Here is a 17629-nt window from a genome sequence, read left to right as displayed (position 1 = left end):
TCATAGAATAGGAAACATTTACATGGTGCATTTAGATTCTATTGATATGACTAATTTATGCCTAGTTGCTAAGGATGAACATGATAGTTGGTTATGGCATAGGAGTCTAGGTCATGCTAGTATGAGTGTTTTGCAATGGTTAATTCAAGGAGACTTAGTAAGAGGGTTGCCTAAGCTTAAATTTGATAATGATAAAATCTGTGATGCTTGTGCTAAAGGAAAATAAAAACGAGTTTCTTTTAAATCTATTAATGATGTATCAACTAGTAGAGTATTACAATTGATCCATTTAGATCTTTTTGGGCCAACTAGAACTACTAGCTTGGGAGGAAAACAATATGCATTTGTCTTGGTAGATGACTATTCTAGATACACTTGGGTTCTATTCTTAAGTACTAAAGATGAAGCATTAGAAAATTTCATCACATTTTAAAAAATAATCCAAAATGAAAAAGGTTACTCTATCACTAGTGTTAGAAGTGATCATGGAACTGAATTTGAAAATCTTGGATTTATTGAATTTTGTTATTCTAATGGTATTAGCCATAATTTTTCAGCACCTAGAACCCCTCAACAAAATGGAGTTGTTGAGAGGAAAAATCGAACTTTAGAAGAAATGGCTAGAACCATGCTTTGTGAAAATAATTTGCCAAAATATTTTTTGGGCGAAAGCCACAAATACCGCTTGTTATGTTGTAAATCGAGTAATGATTAGGCCAATTTTAAAGAAAACTCCATATGAAATTCTCAAAAATAAAAAGCCTAACATTAGCTATTTTCATCCTTTTGGATGTAAATGTTTTGTTTTAAACAACGGTAAAGAAAACCTTGGCAAATTTGATGCTAAAAGTGATGAAGGAATTTTTCTGGGTTATTCCTTAAATTCTAAAGCTTATCGTGTATTTAATAAAAGAACTTTAGTTGTAGAAGAGTCTATACATGTTGTTTTCGATGATAATCCCCTTCCGAGGAAGGATTCTTCTGTTAATGATGATGTAGGTATTATACAAGCAAATGACGTTAGAAATGACGTTGGAGAATCATCATCAAATGAAGAAACAAAAGACGAGGAAACTCATGATCCCCTCGAGAATCCAACCGGTGAAGAAAGGGAAGTATCTTTTCCAAGAGAGTACAACTATGTCAAGGATGGTGAAATTATAGGTGATCCATCAAAAGGGGTAACTACTCGATCTTCTCTTAGAAATATCTGTAATTATGTTGCATTTAATTCATGCATAGAGCCTAATAATATCAAAGAAGCATTAAAAGATGAACATTGGATTATGGTTATGCAAGAAGAATTAAATCAATTTGAGAGAAGTAAAGTATAGACATTAGTTGAAAGGCCTAGTAATAAATCTACTGTAGGTACTAGATGGGTTTTTAGAAATAAACTTGATGAAAGTGGTAATATAGTGAGGAACAAGGCAAGACTTGTTGCTCAAGGCTATACTCAAGAAGAGGGCATAGACTATGATGAAACATACGCTCCCGTAGCTAGGATGGAAGCAATTAGAATGTTATTAGCATTTACATGTTTCAATGAATTTAAATTATATCAAATGAATGTTAAAAGTGCATTTTTAAATGGTTTTATAAAAGAAGAAGTGTACGTGGAACAACCTCCAGGTTTTGAAGATTCAAATTTTCCGGATCATGTTTTAAAATTGACAAAAGCTCTTTATGGTTTAAAACAAGCTCCTAGAGCTTGGCATGAAAGATTGTCAAATTTTTTAATTGAAAAATGTTTTTTAAAAGGAAAGGTTGACACTACATTGTTTTTAAAGAGAAAAGGTAAAGATTTATTAGTAGTTCAAATTTATGTTGATGATATAATATTTGGTTCTACTAATGATGTTCTTTGCCAAGAATTTTCTAAGCTAATGCAAAGTGAGTTTGAGATGAGCATGATGGGGGAGCTCTCATTTTTCTTGGGACTCCAAATCAAGCAAAGAAAATATGGCATCTTCATTAATCAAGCTAAGTACGTCAAAGATATGCTCAAGAAGTTTGGACTGGAAAATGGGAAACCTCATAACACTCCAATGAGCTCTTCAACAAAGCTTGACTTAGATGAAGGAGGTAAATGTGTAGATGTTAAATTATATAGGTCAATGATTGGCTCTTTGCTTTATCTAACCGCAAGTAGACCGGATATTATGTTTAGTGTTTGCTTGTGTGCTAGGTTTCAATCATGTCCTAAAGAATCACATTACTAGCTGTTAAGAGAATCTTTAGATACCTTAAGGACACTCCTAGTTTAGGACTTTGGTATCCTAGAGACTCTAGCTTTAGCTTGCATGCCTTTTCTGATGCGGATTATGGAGGATGCAAATTAGATAGGAAAAGCACCTCCGGTACTTGCCAATTCCTTGGAAATATGCTGATTTCTTGGTTTTCAAAGAAACAAAATTGTGTTGCATTATCTACCACTGAAGCGGAATACATTTCAGCCGGTAGTTGTTGTGCACAAGTTTTATGGATGAAACAACAACTTTTTGATTATGGAATTGAAGTAGGTACCATTCCTATCAAGTGTGACAATACTAGTGCTATTTGTCTCACTAAAAATCCCATCCAACACTCTAGAACTAAGCACATTGAAATAAGACATCACTTCATTAGAGACCATGTCACTAAGGAAGATGTAGTTCTAGAATATGTTGATACTTTGCATCAATTAGCGGATATCTTTACAAAACCCTTAGACAAGGAAAGGTTTTGGACACTTAGAAGAGAATTAGGTTTAACTAACCTATCTTCACTTAGTGTTTAAAATAATTTAGCACTTTTAATAAATACTGAAAAATGCTTATAATAATAATTTTTGATTGTATTCTTGCTATTAGTTAGGGGGAGTTTATGATTCTTAGTGAAAATTAATTTTATGTTCAAATAATGTTTAAAGATTAATTTAATTGTTTGAACATAATTATTTTTCAATATATGAGTTGCCTATACCACTAGAGAAGATTAATTTAGCATTTTATGTGCTTAAAAGTCAGATTTTAGCATTTTGGTGCAGAGGGAATCGATCCCCCCATGAGGGAACCGATTCCCCCTTTGAAGGGGAACCGATTCCCCCCACAGGGGAATCGATACCCCCCTGGGGTTCTGTTAAAATCGGGCAAGAACACCCAAAACCCCAAAACCTATTCCGCCATTTCTCTCCCTCAAACACTCAAATCTCGATTCTTGCCTCAAATAATTGATTTTAATCGGAAATCACTTCAAATATCATCTCCTAAACTTGCAATCATCATTAAAATCGTGCAAACAACATCTAAATCCCCTCAATCTTCATCTTTCAAGGTAAATTTTTCTAAACTCTCTATTTCATTGATTTTGAACATAGGATTAGTTTTAATTAGTTCTAGGTTGAAATAGTGATCGGGCATTGATTGTTTAGTGATTAGAAACTAGATGTTACAACTAATTTCATCAAAAACACAAATTTTCCAAAAATTTTAAATTTTTGAAATTAAAAAAAAATATTGTTGTTTTTCAAATCATTGTGTTTTGATTAAATTATGTTATTGTTATGAAAACTATACATATATTGTTTCTCAAAACCATATTTTTTTAAAAGTTTTTCAAAAACTTTGCCCATTAGGATTGATTTAGAGAACCTTGAAATATTGAGGACTCAATTGAGTTTTGGGATTAATTGAATTGCATACATTTGTTTTTAAAATTGCAGGTTATCCAATCTATTCTGATTTCCTTCACCATGTCTAATCCTAAACGTGCTAGGTCTTCATCTAGTCGTTCACACTGACAACCAAATCCACCTCCAAATCCTCCACCTATTCCAATTTCTAATCCTAATCCTATTGATCCTAATTTGACTATCCAAAATTCGTGTTTCAATCATCCTGGTCCTAGAAATCATCGTTTTTGGTATTATCAATATTTCGACTCTTACAAAATCCGGGAAGAACGTATTCCTTCTCGTCAACCTATGTTAGCTATCAATTTTAAATATCTTCCTCTTTTACAAGAGTGGAAATTTGATAAACTCTTTGACCTTGAACCCATCGTTTACCATCAACTTGTTCGTATTTTCTATTCTAATGCCGTTTGTGTTAAAGACCAAACTGAAACCGAAACCATAGGAATTCGTTCCTACCTTCTAGGACAATTCTTATATATTGACTCGGCTTACATAGCCAATACATTCAGATTAGATAATGAAGGGATTTCAAATGTAAAACAGGTTTTAGGATCTCGTTATAAAAGAAGGGATAGTGCAAGTGTCCTAGACCTTCATGAACGTTTTCTTCATCTAATGATTTCTTGGTGGTTTCGACCATATGGAGGTCGTTATTCTACTCTTAGAGCCTTAGATCTTTGGTGGTTACATTGTTTCGAAAACAATATTAAAATCAACCTACCTCAGATTATTTTTGCTGAAATTGTTGAAACCGTAAATCTTGTTCCTAATAAAAAACTTTGTTCATCTCTTGTTTACGGTTGTATTTTGAGTAATCTGTTTCCCAAAGCTGGGCTTAGAGTCGGTCTAGATGCCGTTTTTCCTCTTAAGAAACAAATTAACCTTCTTTCCTTAACGAGAGCGGGATGGATTAAGGATAAGGAAACCGGGGAATGGGTTCGAACTTCTGCAACTACTCCGGGAGCTAGTTCTTCACAAGCTCCACCCGAAGCTGACGAAGATCTCGAGCTTGAGCAACTAATGCGAGACATCGATGAAGCTGAAGCTGGACCTGAGCAGGCCGAGGAGCAGCCCGAAGAGCAAGCACAACAATCGACTCAAATACCTCCATATTTTCAATCTTTTATGGAGACATTTGATTATCGATATGCGACCATGGATTCGCGCTTTATTTCTATAGAGTCCCATTTATCCACAATGGGAGCTCAATAATTAGAAATTCTTCGGGAAATGCGTGCAAATAATGAAGCAACCAACGCACGTATTAATGACCTCACTAACGAAATGGCCGCTATGCGAGCTCGTTTTCCTCCTCCTAATCCGGATATATGATTAAATGTTTTACTTTGTTTTCCAAACTTATTGTTTTAACATTTTGAATATTTTGGGATGTTTGAATTTGAGGATTATGAATTTTTTTGGATTTATGGATGGTTTGAACTTATATGTTTGGTGTGATTTATTTATTATTGCATCATTTACATCATTATTAGCAATATGACCAATTTTGCCATATCACATTATTTATGAATATTGATTACGGAACTAATGGCTAACGTTTCTCTTAATTGTGATCTTAGCAGCTTATGCATACATATACCTAATCAATTGGCTTAATATTTTTCACGTTTATTTGAATCTTTTTGATTTAACAAAAAGGGGGAGAAGTGTGTTTTAAGTGTGTTTTTAAAATGATAAATGTGAGAAGTGTTAAAGTAAGGGGGAGTAATTTCAAAACTTGATTTCAAAATCTTAAAATTACTAAAATGTTTTGTTATATCAAAAAGGGGGAGATTGTTGAAAACATTTTGATATTTCGATATAACAAATTAAGTTAAATGAATTTTAAGATTTTCCAAAATGATTTTCTAAGTATATTCGATATAATTATTCGAATATCAAAACATTACTCAAAATATTTCAAAAATCATTTTTAATCCTTACTTAAGTGTAAAATTAAGTTTTAATCTTAAAACAATTTCAAAATAATCTTTCAAAGTATTTCGAACCATTTCAAAGCAAAAAATTCCAGATTGCTCAGAGGGAACCGATTCCCCCCAAGGGGGTACCGATTCCCCCTGAATGGTTTGGCTCCGAGATTTCCAGAATGCTCGGAGGGAACCGATTCCCCCATAGGGGGTACCGATTCCCCCTGTTCAACGGTCAAAATATTTGAATTTTACACTTAGGGAACCGATTCCCCATAGGGGGTACCGATTCCCCCACGCTCCAAACTATTTTATTAATTGTTTTCACACTAAAAAGGCTATATGATCTTCACTAATCATCCCCAACGGTCAGAAAAGATTCAAGGTGTATTTAAACAAGTTCTGAAGCCCTTGATCAATAAGAAATCATAGAGAAACAAGAGAGAAAGCATCAAACAACAAGTTTGTGCAAATCAAGCCAATTTTCCTTTCAATATTCATTTTTCTTTCAAGAACACCATTTGTGCTCATTTGTAATTATCTTTGAGTGTACTTTTCTTGTTCTAGAATTGTGCAAACATCTTACCTTGTGAGGTTTTCTTGTAAGTTTGCAAATTTGTAATCTTCTCTTTGGGAAAAAGAGTGTTCTCAAGAGTTGGGGTATACTCTTGAGGGATTTTGTAAGGTTATCTCTTTGGCCTCAAAAGAAAGAACAAATTAGTGAATTTGTTGGAAAATCCTTAGTGTGGATAACTAAGGTAGTGGACGTAGATGTTGTTTGAGAAAGTCGAACCACTGTAAATCGATGTGAAATTACTTTCAATTTTTCTGCAAAAGCTTCCACGAAATTTTTAATTGCCAATTCACCCCCCCTCTTGGCCGATTTCGTCGATCGATTAACTCAACAAAATTCCCGATGGATACCATAACCCACTCCTGATCAAAATGCCCCATCATTCATCAAACGTCCATGCCCCAGAATTGGATCAATTTGGCTCTTTTCTTGGATCATCATCCTATAAGGTTTAGTCCTATGACTGTCTGAGTAGGCTCCCACTGTATTGATTTCAGCTTCTTCTTTTACTTGTTCGAATCTTGCTTCTATTCTTACTGTAGTGCCACATGAATATGACCACTATCATCAAATTCTCCACTAAATAATTCCATATTTTCATGAATGATGCATGTGAAAATGTTTAAATAAATGCAGTGTAGAATGTAAATGCAAAAGGTATCAATTTCCAAAAATAACCATTCTTAGAAAGAATTTCATTCATCCAAAAGAGTTTTCATCTTTACAAGAGAGACCAATCTATGACTGTGGTTTATCCCTTTTATTTAGCTCCATGATCTCAGTCATGATTCCAACAACTTTCTCTTCTTTCCAAAAATGACTCAGAATCCAGACGGTGAGTAGTTAAGCGCAACCTCTGAATTGGCTTCCCTTTAATCTAGGATAATTATTTAAGGATCGGAAGGTCTCTGTCAAGACAGTCGGTGCAAGATTTATACCTCTCAAATATGTCAAAGAAATCTTCTTGAGACAATGCCACGGAAAAACACTCACTTTCTCCCTTTTGCTGGATGTGCTCTACTATCCAATCTTCAACTCTACTCGTAATCTTCACAATCTTGCTTTTGAAGGATTAGACTTTCAGAAGTCTGTAATGAATTCTATCCACCTGGAGGCTTTCGAAATTAAATAGAGCAATATACTCTTCTATTGTTAGTGTTAAATCTTGTCTGTTGAAAGTGAAGCAGTTGTATGCAGAATTCCGGCATCAGACCAGAGCTTTAAGCAACAGTTCATCTATCTTTATGTAGAGGAGATAGGCCATGTTACCATGTTTCTTGTGAAATTTCTCATTGGTATCTATTCTCCAAATCTCCCAAATCTGTATCAGCTCTTGTAGATCAATCTGCTTGAAATTGACATTAACATCGGTGGACATCTGTGATACATAATCCTCAGGAAAACTGTCTCCTTTCGCCCTTTGTGTTTCTTCAAACTAAACACGGACAATTGGATTGGGTTCTTCCTTGTTATGAAAACTTTTTTTCCATTTTAATGGCCACTCTTCTACTATGATGATTACTTGGTTAATCAACACCTTTCTTTTATTTATGACGATCATGCAAAATGTCAAATAATAAACAATCAAACATAGAAAATGTGTTAGTATAAAAGAATTCAAATATCAAATAAATATTATTGAAAGGTAATTATTACAACTACCCACATGCTTTTCTACCCTTATTAGGTTAAATCATTCCCAAAACATGCTTTATACCCCATGTTTTATTCAAAAATAAACCCTAACCATATGATTTTCTAGTTCACATGTTTTATTCAGAAAATAAAATAATGTGAGCAAATAATGAAAGGAGGTTTAGTGTCGTTTCTTCTTTATGTACATATTGACGGATAGAGGTTCGTTATAAATTTTATCGGGGTGGGTTACCAGGGCTCACTATATGCAGTATTGGGTTCTAAGAAAAAGGTACTTGAATTGTCCATGTTGGTGCCTCCTTAGGCTACCAAACCCTCAACACTGGCCCATTACAGGCTCATGCGGATCAAGTTCAATTCGAGAGGATACATTCCCTTGTGTCCATACGGAGAAACAATTTATCTCACGTAGACATAAGGTATATGAACCCCAAAGGTTACTTGCTAAAACCCATGCGAAAAAAAATTATCTCACATAGGCTAAGCTTTCACCTTAACTTAAAGGGACAAAGCTCGTAAGTGAGCTTATGGTATGTAAATGCACGTTTGTGTGTGAGGAGAAACTCACAAACTTTTGAAAACACAACAAAAGACAACACTTTCAATAGTTCCAAAAAATCTGTTCAAATCTGAAGACCATTGAAATAAAAAATTGATTAGTTAAAAGTAGAATAATGCATGATATTTCGAAACTCAAAATAAACAAAAGGATCGTAAATTAAATACAATTTAAGTGTGTAATTCCTAAGAACAAAATCAATGTATAATCGTTTATGGCCTGACTCTCTAAGTCCCTAGTGGAGTCGCCAAGCTGTCATAACGTTTCTCTCGGGGATCCGTTAGACTTGAAAAAAGCTAGATTCGGGGAAGACATGAAATACACTTTTGAAAGCAATTTGATTTTGGAGTCGCCACCAACCTTTAAGTTAGGTAGGTTGGAAACCTTAAACGATAAAAAATGGTATGCGTTTTACCATAGATTCATTTTTAAGAGTTCGGGAGTCACTTACGTGTGGGGAAGGGTGAGCACCCCCACAACGCCCAAATTTTGATACCTATATGATTATGTGTTGTTTAAATATTGGGAATTACAAACTCGAAAATATATTTAAATTACGATCCTTTTATTTATTTGACTTTCATCAAAAAGTTTCAATTTTCGGATAATGAATGCCCTTTTGGGTGAACAATCTTCAAGAATGCACTTCCTTTGCAGTTAGGAGACTTTCCCATAGATTCCCCTCACAAAAGACGTTATTTCGCAATTTTCGAAAAGATAAAATAAAATAAAATAAAACAAAATAAAAGTGAAAAGAGGTGAAAAATAATCAAAATAAATAAACGTGGAACAAAGAAAATTATCGAATACAAAATAAACATTTATGCGAAAAATCCTCAAAAAGACACACTCCCTTGTAGTCTTTAGATGTCTTCGTAGATTTCCCTCATAATAAAATTTTCCGTTTACATTTTAGAAAACAAAATGAAATAAAAAAAATAAGGTCGAAGAAATAATACCAATGTGCAGATGAATAAGGGAAAAATATATTAAATAAACATATGCAAAAATAGCAATTCAAAATTACAAGAAATAAAATTGTCAAACATGAATTAAAATCGAATACAAATATAAATGCGCAATCGAACATCAAATAAAAATTTATCTTAGGACTAAATTGATAGGAAAAAACATGTTCAATTTGAAGAAGATAAGTAAATATCTACAACTAACAAAGGACCAAAATATAAGTCAACCAAAAATTGAAGCATGAATCATAAATATTAACAAATACAATAATGTGCTAACTACGACCAAAATCGAAAGATATAAAGTAATAAGCTCAAAACAAGAAACTTTAAAATGTACAGGTAAATGTTGTAAATTACTATTAAATATAAAGACATTTAAATAAATACATACATATGGTGCATACACATAAAATACATAAGAATATGAAACATACACATATATTAAAATACAAGGACCAAAATGCAACAAATAAGAAAAGCAATACCAACTCATAAATAAATAGTGACTAAAATAAAATAACATAAAATAAAGTGCCAAAATCATAAATAAATAGAACAGAAAATATGAAATATCACTGACTAAATTGAAATTAATAAAACTAAAGTGCTAAAAATAAAATAAATAAAAAACGTAGGGACTTAGGAACTAAAATTTAACACACGAAAAGATATAAGGGACTAAACAGAAATTAAACCAAAATTATCTAACATGCATAAAAAATGGGTAAACTATAAAAACAGTCCCTGTAGGTGACCATTTTGCAAAACACACTTAACTTAGGGGACTTAAGTACAATTTTCCCCTAAAGTTTTCTATAAATAACAATATTTTCTTCTTCTTTTTTTCTTTTTCCATTTTTTTCATTTAAAATAGGTTTTAGAAAATTAGTGGGTGGCTGGTGGGTTACCTTCGTCGGCCGTCGCCGTCGTATCGTTCGCCGTCTTCCTCCGCCGCGTCACCTTGTCGTTGCCACTATCGCTGTTGGTGGTTGATGGCCACTAAATTACATCGGGAGGTCTGTCTTTGTCTCATCATCTCTGATCTGGCCTCCGTTTCACAAGAATCGACACCGTTCATCGTAATATCGTCGTCCGCCGACCGATTGTCCCGCTTTTCAAGTATTTTATTCTCCATCATCGTTTCTACATCTTCACCGTTCGGATCTTGGAAATGAGGCCCCGAATGCCAGTGAAACTCCGACTGAATAGGTAAGAACTCACATTTTTTTAATATATTATTTTGAATGCAAAGATGTATGAATGTATATATATCGAATATAAAGAAAGAAAAAATTGCTTCAAGATTTCTGTTATTTGATTGCTAATATAATTATTTTACATTGTGTTTGGAAAACCCGAGAGCCCCTCTCGTGGTTCTTGGAAAAAAAAGCCCCTGGTTTTCCCTACTTTTCGAAAGCCCCCTCATTTTTTTCTCCTGTTACATATCTCACAAATAAAGGGAAAAATGGCTGATGTTGTTGTTGTGGTTGTTGGATGCCTGTTGACAGGGCATGGAGGTGGCGTGTAAAATGGGATGACAGGGCATGGTGGTCTGATCGGTTGATGGTGTGCTACTGCTTCACGTGGGTATGGCAGTTGGTGGGATGGTCACGGGTCGGTCTGGATCTGGGTCGGGTCTGGATCCGGGTCGGATCTTGGTAAGCCTTGATCAGTTGTAATTGAAACTTCTCTGAGTGGACTGTTGGTTGGGCCTCGGGTTGGCCCCTATAAAATGTAAAAAAGTTAATAATAATAATAATAATAATAATTTTTACGACCCGGACAAAAACGGGTGTCTACAGTTATCGTTGTTTTCATCATTTTTCTTCTTCATCATTCTGGTTGGTTGCATTAGCCTTGTCGCCATCCTCCTTACCCTGCAGCCGACTCCAGTCTCTTTATCAAAAAATTCAGAACCAGAGATGGCAATTACTATCTCATCACAACCAGGGACTGCCTCCTCAATTTTGATATTTGCACCAATTTCATGAAGAATTTGTGATACTAAGCTGCCACCTTCACGACGACCCTAACAGATTTAGCTTCAGAGCATAGTACACGAAAAACTATACCACCGGCTGAAACTTTAAGTTTTCCTGACTTTTGCAACTTTCTTTTCCCATTTGGCTCTGAAGGGCTCTTATCATGTGGGCTCTTGGTAGGTGTCAATGGAGGAGACATGGCTGAAGGGTTAATTCAAGTAACTGTTTCAATCCAATGCAAATAAGAATCCCATAAAATAAAATTGAAACTTACAAAGAAAACATGAACAAAGTTATAAAATCATCCTTGCCTAGTATATCACAAACTCATCAGTTCGTCAATTTAGGTTCAGAAAGGCATTAACAAGAGGAAACAAGGGAAAACAAACTTAATGGGAAAAAGCCATAGGTCTGTTTCTTTTTCCCATTAGTTAACTAATGGGTAATAACATCTCATAATTCCAAAATTTTGACACCTTGAAATATCTTGCAGTTAAGCTGCCGTTGAACACCTGAAGGAAAAATCAAATCGCATAAAAAGGAATACGACATTTTTTTTAAATAAATATTACTCCCCTCACAGTTACCATTTTCTTAAAACTTATATTACATGTAAATTAGTATGAATCTCCAGCACCCAAAAAGGAAAAAGAATTCAGTGATAGCTTCAAGGACGATTAGGATTGGATATAACAGGGATGGAATAGCTTCTTTGAAACTTGGGAGTAGGTTTCTATTGTAATACTTGATGAACCGTGTTCCAACGGGTTATTCCGGGATCATGACCCTTTCTTTGAAACTAGGGAATAGGTTTCTATTGTAATACGATGAACCGTGATCCAACGGATTATTCCGGGATAATGACCCTATTTGGTGAAATAGGCTCACTCGGCCCACACCATAACAATGAATCGTTTTAGGTTCTGCATTCGATTGGTTAAATTGCATTTTTTTGGATAATTGCATATTTAATTAATTTTTTAAATCATTAATTAATTTTTTAAATCATATATTGTGTTATATTTTTAGTGTTGTGAGTGTAGTAGTTTTTTTTTTTATTTTGTTTCGGTGATGACCTGATATTACTTTACAGGAACGTGTAAACATTATTGTTATTTTTTTAATGACAAGTAATAAAAATATAACATTAAATATTGATAAACCATAACAAAATCATGAGAATAGATAAATAACTAAATATGTAATTTGCCTATTTTCATGTAAAAGGGTTGTGTAATGTCAAATTATTTATCTGACCCCATAAAACTCGATCCAAAACGAATTGGGGTTTGGAAATAGGTTCGTAAAATATAGTTTAGTTAATGTGGTAAAAGTCAAATCAAAATGAATTAATTAAATTATTATTTTTATTTGAATTAATTTAATAATAAGTTAATTTTAAAATTAATTTAATTAATTGAACTCTTTTTTATTTTTATTTTTAATCTTTTTAACTGTTTCATATAATTTTTTTTATAATTTTGTGGTTTTTTATATTGAGTTTTATTTTAAAATGAAAATGTTAAGGGATAAAATATTGTAGATAAAAAAAATAAAGGTTAAAATAATTATTTGATAAATATTAAGGACTTTTTTTTCATTAAAATAAAAAATTGAGACAAAATAATAAAGAAAATAAAGATTAAAATAATTATTTTAATAAACATTAGAGATTTAGGCATTATGGCAAACAAAACTACAAAAGTAATCTTCTCTGTAATTTACACTAAAATCAAATGAATGGATGTGTTAAATCAGACAAAGTGGTTCAGTGAAAGGCATTAGATCGGAAGTAGTAAGTATCCAAAAGTGTACAACCTGAACGGGATCTGCAGATCCAGTTGAAGTCACAACAGTGGGTGAAACCTAAAGCCAAGAAGATGAAGGCGTTGGGATGGTGGTTAATTCTGGTGGGTTCACTTCGATTAGCCTCCGTTTGGTTCGGCTTCTTCGACATTTGGGCTCTTCGACTCGCCGTTTTCGCCAACACCTCCAGTGAGTTTCTTTCTCCCATTCATCGGTTGCTTATTCCCTTTGTAACATTTGTTTCGATATTTTGAAGATTCTTGTAGAAAAAAAGATGTTAGCTTTGTTGATTTGGGAACACTGTTTTTGGAAATCTAGTTGCATCGAATGAACTAATTTATTTTTCTTCTAAAAAATTAAACGATAATTGAATTGAATTGGGTTGATTCAATGGTGCATTGACCGATGGACTATTCTCTCCACATACAGAGATTTACAAAGACTTCTTCTGTGGCTTATTTTGTTTAAAATTTACTACTAGTTAATGTAGTATTCATCTTAGACTAATGGACTATTTTTGCTTTTCTGGATCTATTAACTAAGGTTTGCTAGTTCTCTCTTCTAAAGTGAACCAGTTATGTTAGTTTAGAACTGATTTCTCTTTTTGTTTGCATTGAATTCGATATTATTTCTTAAGAATTCATTGCTGATTATGGATCTTACTTGAAGTAGGATTCAATTCAATGCCTTTTTTATTTTATCTTGGTTAATTAGAAGGAAGCAGGATTCATATCTGCTCCTAAGTCAAAGTTGCAAAACCAAGAATGATTCGTATTGGTGGATAAGTGCATTATTTCAGTGCACATGTGGACAAATCTATAATTACCATGCAATGGTGGATGCTTTGAAAAATAACAACCTCAATGGTTTGGTAAGCATGCAATTGATTTTGGGGCTATTGTCTGAGAAAGATTTTGGATGCCTGAATTGGATTAAACAAGAAAACAGATTTGGAACATCTGAATATTTAGATGTGTTACTTGTAACTTCAAGTATAGTATTCTAAGGGCATGTATAACAGTATAAGCTCTTGCTTAGTTGAAGAAAAAGACTATGCTGGCAACAGAGGTTGGTGGTTTCCAAAATGAAAATTTAGTGATGATAAGTGAATTTTGATGCAAATTTGGATACATGGAAAACCTATTAAACCTCAGCTTTTAAGGGGGGATGGGCTTGTCTTAGGAGGCAATAGCATTTGATTCCAGAGCTCAACAAAGATGCAGAAATCTGGGTTTTGACTGTAATGTCAGAAGTTAATATTTTAGGCTTAGTATGATGTCAAAATTTTCCTGGTCCTTTCATGGTCTTTAGGTGCATGCATATATGTTCTCTCTTGAATCGTACGAAAATTCTCTAGAGAAAGGGAAAAAAAAAGGAAGGATCACCTGACATTTACATTTTTTTTAGGATTCTTGAAGCCTGAAGGTGTCTGTGACAAAAACTAAAGCTATATTTTGATGTGTTTTTCCTTACCCGCGTTAAATATTGTTGATGATATCAAGTCTTTTTCAAACAAAATAAGGTAGATTGGAAATGGATGTCTCTATATATGGACTAGGGAGTAGAGAGAATGGAATGTATGATAATCTGAACTTTAGGGGGTGTTTGGTTCAGGTAATATGGGATTATCGGGCGAATGGAATGTCATTCCTCCATTTGGTTGGCCAGTAATCCTATTCCCCGGTAATCTTTTATTCCCAATAGTGGTATTTTTGGATATATTACTGGGAATGTGATTACCCATTTCCTTAGGTATTGTTGGATTACCGGCGTTTTGGATTAATATACCCTTAATTTTTTTTTTCAAAATATCTTTCTTCTGTCGTTGAATAATAAAAATTCTACGAAGGTTAAAATACAAATTTATCCTTAAACTATTTAGATTTACAAAAAAAAACCCATAATTAGAATTTTAGGGTTAAAATAAATTTTTACCCTTTCATTAAACATATTTATCTTTTCAATTTTGTAAAAAAAAATTATATGAATTTTATAAATTTAAAATTTTTAAAGAAAATATATAAATTAATTATAGTAATATTATAGTAGAATTCAACTTGTTAAAAAAACAAATATATAATAAGGATAATTTGGTAAAATATACATTCCAATAATCTTTTATTCCTTTAACCAAACACTGTAATCTTACATTCCTGCTAAACGAACCAAACACAAAATACAACATTCCCAGTAATCTTATTCCCGCCGGTAATCTTATTCCCGCCGGTAATCCTATTCTCACTGGTAATCTTACATTCCATGAACCAAAAGCACCCTTAGTATCAATATTTGTCAACTATGGCATGGATATGTTTTCTTTTACATTTTTTGTTCCTGTTAATAAAATTGTTAACTCTTTCTTCTGTTGAGTGTTCCTTCTGTACCCCAATGTACAAGTTAAAGCAGCAATCTTTCTGCCAATAGAACAGCCTTTTGCTAATAATTCTGATAAGGTTTCTACCTCAGGGTTCAATTACTTTGTTGCTGAGGAATAATAAGTCATTCCAGATGTTGATAATTGGTTCTCCTTTTTGTTTCTAATGATATGCAGTGACTGAAGTTCATGGGAGGACGTTTGGAGTTTGGACGCTTTTGACTTGTACCCTCTGTTTCGTATGTGCATTCAACTTAGAAAATAAGCCACTATACTTGGTGACATTTTTGTCATTCGTCTATGCCTTTGGCCACTTTTTGACTGAATACCTCTTCTATCACACAATGGTCCTATCAAATTTGTCAACTGTCGGCATATTTGCAGGTATGGTGTTCATGAGACTCGTGAGAGTGTGCATGCCATTGTTTCAAGTTTTTTAGATGACCCTTCTTTTACATCAAAAGTTTTTTATTTAAGTTGCTGCAAAATTTTCCTTGGTAAAACAAACTAAAAACAGTGAACTCTCTGTTCGGCAAAGCCTGAGATCTCATATTTTATACTTCTTGGCCCTTCTTTAGGATGTTATGATCTATTCAAAACAATGGCATCAACATCTTTTGCTGAAATCTCAGTTCGCTCTAAAGATAATTATTTTTCATTTTAGAAGTCTTTTGTTCACCTATCACCATGATTTGATTTAAAGGTTTTTGCTTATCATTTTCCATTACAATTTTTTTATAGTTCCATTGAATTTTGACTACCACATAACTATGCCAAAGTTGACATTTTTTCTAGAACTATTTATTCTAATTTTTTTCCTGAAAATCAGGGACTTCAGTTATATGGATGCTTTTACAGTGGAATGCTCATCAACAAAGGCATGTCAAGCATACCTGAAATTGAACTTATATTTGTTTTCACTTTAGTACAATGTTGAGAGGGACAGGGACATATTGACATTGATTTTGTTCTCAATCCGTTCCAACTGATAAAAGGCTGTTTAAAACTAACCTCATAAAGGAATTTGAGTAAAAAGACTTAGATCATGGTATTTTGGAATCTGTAGTTAGATTGGAACCAAGTCATAGGTCCTAGGAGCTTATGCTTGGGGGTGCTAATATAAAATTACCATGATGTTTTCTGTTGCTAGGGCTTTGGGTTCTTAATTTAAGTGATTATGGATTATGGTTCAAACTTTTGACAGCTTTAAGTATTTATGTGTATGCATAGTACATGAGAAATAGTGAAATACTAGCACTTGTGTATGCATTTAAAGATAATGGAATAGTTAAAACTCTTTAAACCATAAAGGAAGAATACATTGAACTGATACTTTTACAAGTTATATAATCTTGTTGATGCAAGACAGCTCCAAATATGGTTTCTTCCTAATCAATGCCTTTGACATATTTCTTATACAGTGACGGATCAGTGCCCAAACTCTTTGTACAGTAATGTTAAAACTAAGCAGATTGATAGAATGTTATAGAGAATCAAGAGACCCAATTCTCAGTGATACCTACTTTCTCACTTGCTGTTAAAGGATAATGCTAAGATTGTATGCCAAGTTTCTTAGTAACACCTTTTTGCTCATCATCTTCATCAACCCTGTGCTGCTCATCGCATCATTTATCTATCGATCTTCTTCATCAAAGAAACCCTCAATTTCCTCGTTTTCTTCCCTTTCTGCTTTCTCTTGATTATGTCCGTCGATCTCATCATGCCCACCGCCTCTTTCATCGTATTCGCTTTCCTCAGCTTTGTTTTCTTCCACTTCAACTTCCCGACCTTCATTAATCTGTTCATTAATCTCGGCAGATGACCCTTCCCTAGAGGTGCACAAAAAATCTGAATATCCGATTTTGGGTAAAAAATATCCGAAACCGGATTTTGGAAAAACCGGTTTTTTTTAAACCGGATCGGATATTTAAAAACCGGATAGTATAACCGGTTTGGGAAAAAATTGAACGACCGGTTTTTTTACCGGATTAAAAACCGGTTTTTTCTCCCGAGTTTTATGGCTACATGGCTGTTCTCGCTTGTTGCCGTTTGGAAAATCCCACTTCCTTTGTTATCATAACTGTTCTTAACTTGGTTCAACAA

At 33.6% G+C, this 17629-nt stretch overlaps 1 protein-coding gene across 2 annotated transcripts; it reads left to right on the top strand.

The window, feature by feature from the left end:
- The first annotated feature begins 13088 nt into the window (after nt 1-13088).
- Nucleotides 13089-16829, top strand: LOC120138346 (ergosterol biosynthetic protein 28-like). 2 transcript variants are annotated; one of them, XM_039153837.1, is made up of 3 exons: nt 13089-13341; nt 15704-15910; nt 16365-16829. In XM_039153837.1, the coding sequence occupies exons 1-3, from the start codon at nt 13227-13229 to the stop codon at nt 16421-16423; spliced, it is 381 nt and encodes a 126-aa protein (XP_039009768.1). In that variant the 5' UTR covers nt 13089-13226; the 3' UTR covers nt 16424-16829. The 2 variants fall into 2 exon arrangements, with proteins under 2 accessions (XP_039009768.1, XP_039009767.1); XM_039153836.1 differs by having other exon boundaries at nt 16356-16829.
- The last annotated feature ends 800 nt before the right edge of the window (nt 16830-17629 follow it).

Source organism: Hibiscus syriacus, unplaced genomic scaffold (assembly GCF_006381635.1).
Source record: "Hibiscus syriacus cultivar Baekdansim isolate YM2019G1 unplaced genomic scaffold, ASM638163v2 tig00110684_pilon, whole genome shotgun sequence".
NCBI lineage: Eukaryota > Viridiplantae > Streptophyta > Magnoliopsida > Malvales > Malvaceae > Hibiscus > Hibiscus syriacus.
The sequence above is the reverse complement of the archived record's forward strand: the minus strand, read 5'-3'. Positions and strand labels throughout refer to the sequence as shown.

Excerpts from the sequence above, each read along its gene's own strand:
- LOC120138346 (XM_039153836.1), top strand. The coding sequence starts at position 13,227 with ATGAAGGCGTTGGGATGGTGGTTAATTCTGGTGGGTTCACTTCGATTA. Across the intron at positions 13,342-15,703 it reads CGTTTTCGCCAACACCTCCA|TGACTGAAGTTCATGGGAGG; the intron begins GTGAGTTTCTTT and ends AATGATATGCAG. Across the intron at positions 15,911-16,355 it reads AACTGTCGGCATATTTGCAG|GGACTTCAGTTATATGGATG; the intron begins GTATGGTGTTCA and ends CCTGAAAATCAG.